General features: G+C 38.9%; 1 protein-coding gene across 1 annotated transcript in view; it reads right to left on the bottom strand.

Moving 5' to 3' along the window:
• The window catches only part of HMCN1 (hemicentin 1), a gene marked incomplete at both ends in the record, with an annotated part of 96,720 nt that overhangs the window by 57,262 nt on the left and 38,368 nt on the right, over positions 1-1,090 (bottom strand). Inside the window, one exon of the mRNA XM_010132326.1 lies at positions 307-408. Coding sequence (XP_010130628.1) covers positions 307-408 — 102 coding nt within the window. The remainder of the gene's footprint in view (positions 1-306; positions 409-1,090) is intronic.

Consider the following 1,090-nt stretch of genomic DNA (forward strand, 5'->3'; position numbering starts at 1 on the left):
GAGTGGATACGTTTAAAGCTGATTCAGCAGAACTCTACAGAATCCCTGTACATGCAGGGGAGTAGATTACCCTTGTGGTTTTCATCCATTTAATCAAAAATGGTGGGGATTACGGAATTCCTCAATAGTTACTCCATGTCCGTTGGTAGTTGGACATTTCACATTACACACAGTGTTCAATAGTTTCTAGCTAGTTTAAAAACCACAGAGTTAACTTCATGTTCGGAATATCCATTAGTCTCAAACGACGTAAGTGAAAACCTTTTGTCAGATCTGCTTCAAGTTCTCAAAGGTGCGTGCACATACCTGGCAGCGGGTTCCCTGACACTCTGCATTCAAGATGGATTGGATTATTCACCACCACTGTTTCATTTAACATTTTCCCTGCATCTTCCAGACTGGGTGGTTCTGGGACAAGACAAAGGCATCAGGTTTTCATTAATTCAGCCACCCAGCCAGCAGAACATCTGATCACAAAGTAATCTGCCCTCTGAGAAACTTTGGGCAATGAATTGCACAAGCTTCAAGTAACAGCTGGACGACAGAGAAATTTCTCAAGAAAGTCCATCTTTGAAACAGGAACGCTCTCTAATTATATAAACTCATTAGCATAGAGAGCAATAAAACATTATTTTTATTAGTTTTTATTTTTTTCAGGGAAAAATGACACTTAAAATGGCTGTGCAGGAAATGGCTATGCAACACAGAATAGTAATTCTTGTAACGTGGCAACCTCATCTCACTTGAGCTGGTAGTATTAAAGCGAATGCTGTACACAGCTTTAATGAAGTAAGACCTTTACCTTACTGAAGTTTATAAATTTGCAACATGACAGAAACAGCAGGAAATGACTCTTTGAACATGAAGACTGAGAATAGAAGAGATTTATAAACATGGGACTGATTAAAATTAACCATGGTGCAATTATCACAGTGTAAGTGAGCGTGATTTCTCATCCTAAGTCTCATCTATGGAGATACTGCAAACTCTCTTCATTTCAGTTTAACATTTCCCAGTTAGTGACTCGGTTTGACAATAAACATCAACGTAATCATACTCCTCATGAGCATTTTGCCACAGTCCATTCCTG

Source organism: Buceros rhinoceros, unplaced genomic scaffold (assembly GCF_000710305.1).
Source record: "Buceros rhinoceros silvestris isolate BGI_N320 unplaced genomic scaffold, ASM71030v1 scaffold1553, whole genome shotgun sequence".
NCBI classification, from domain to species: domain Eukaryota; kingdom Metazoa; phylum Chordata; class Aves; order Bucerotiformes; family Bucerotidae; genus Buceros; species Buceros rhinoceros.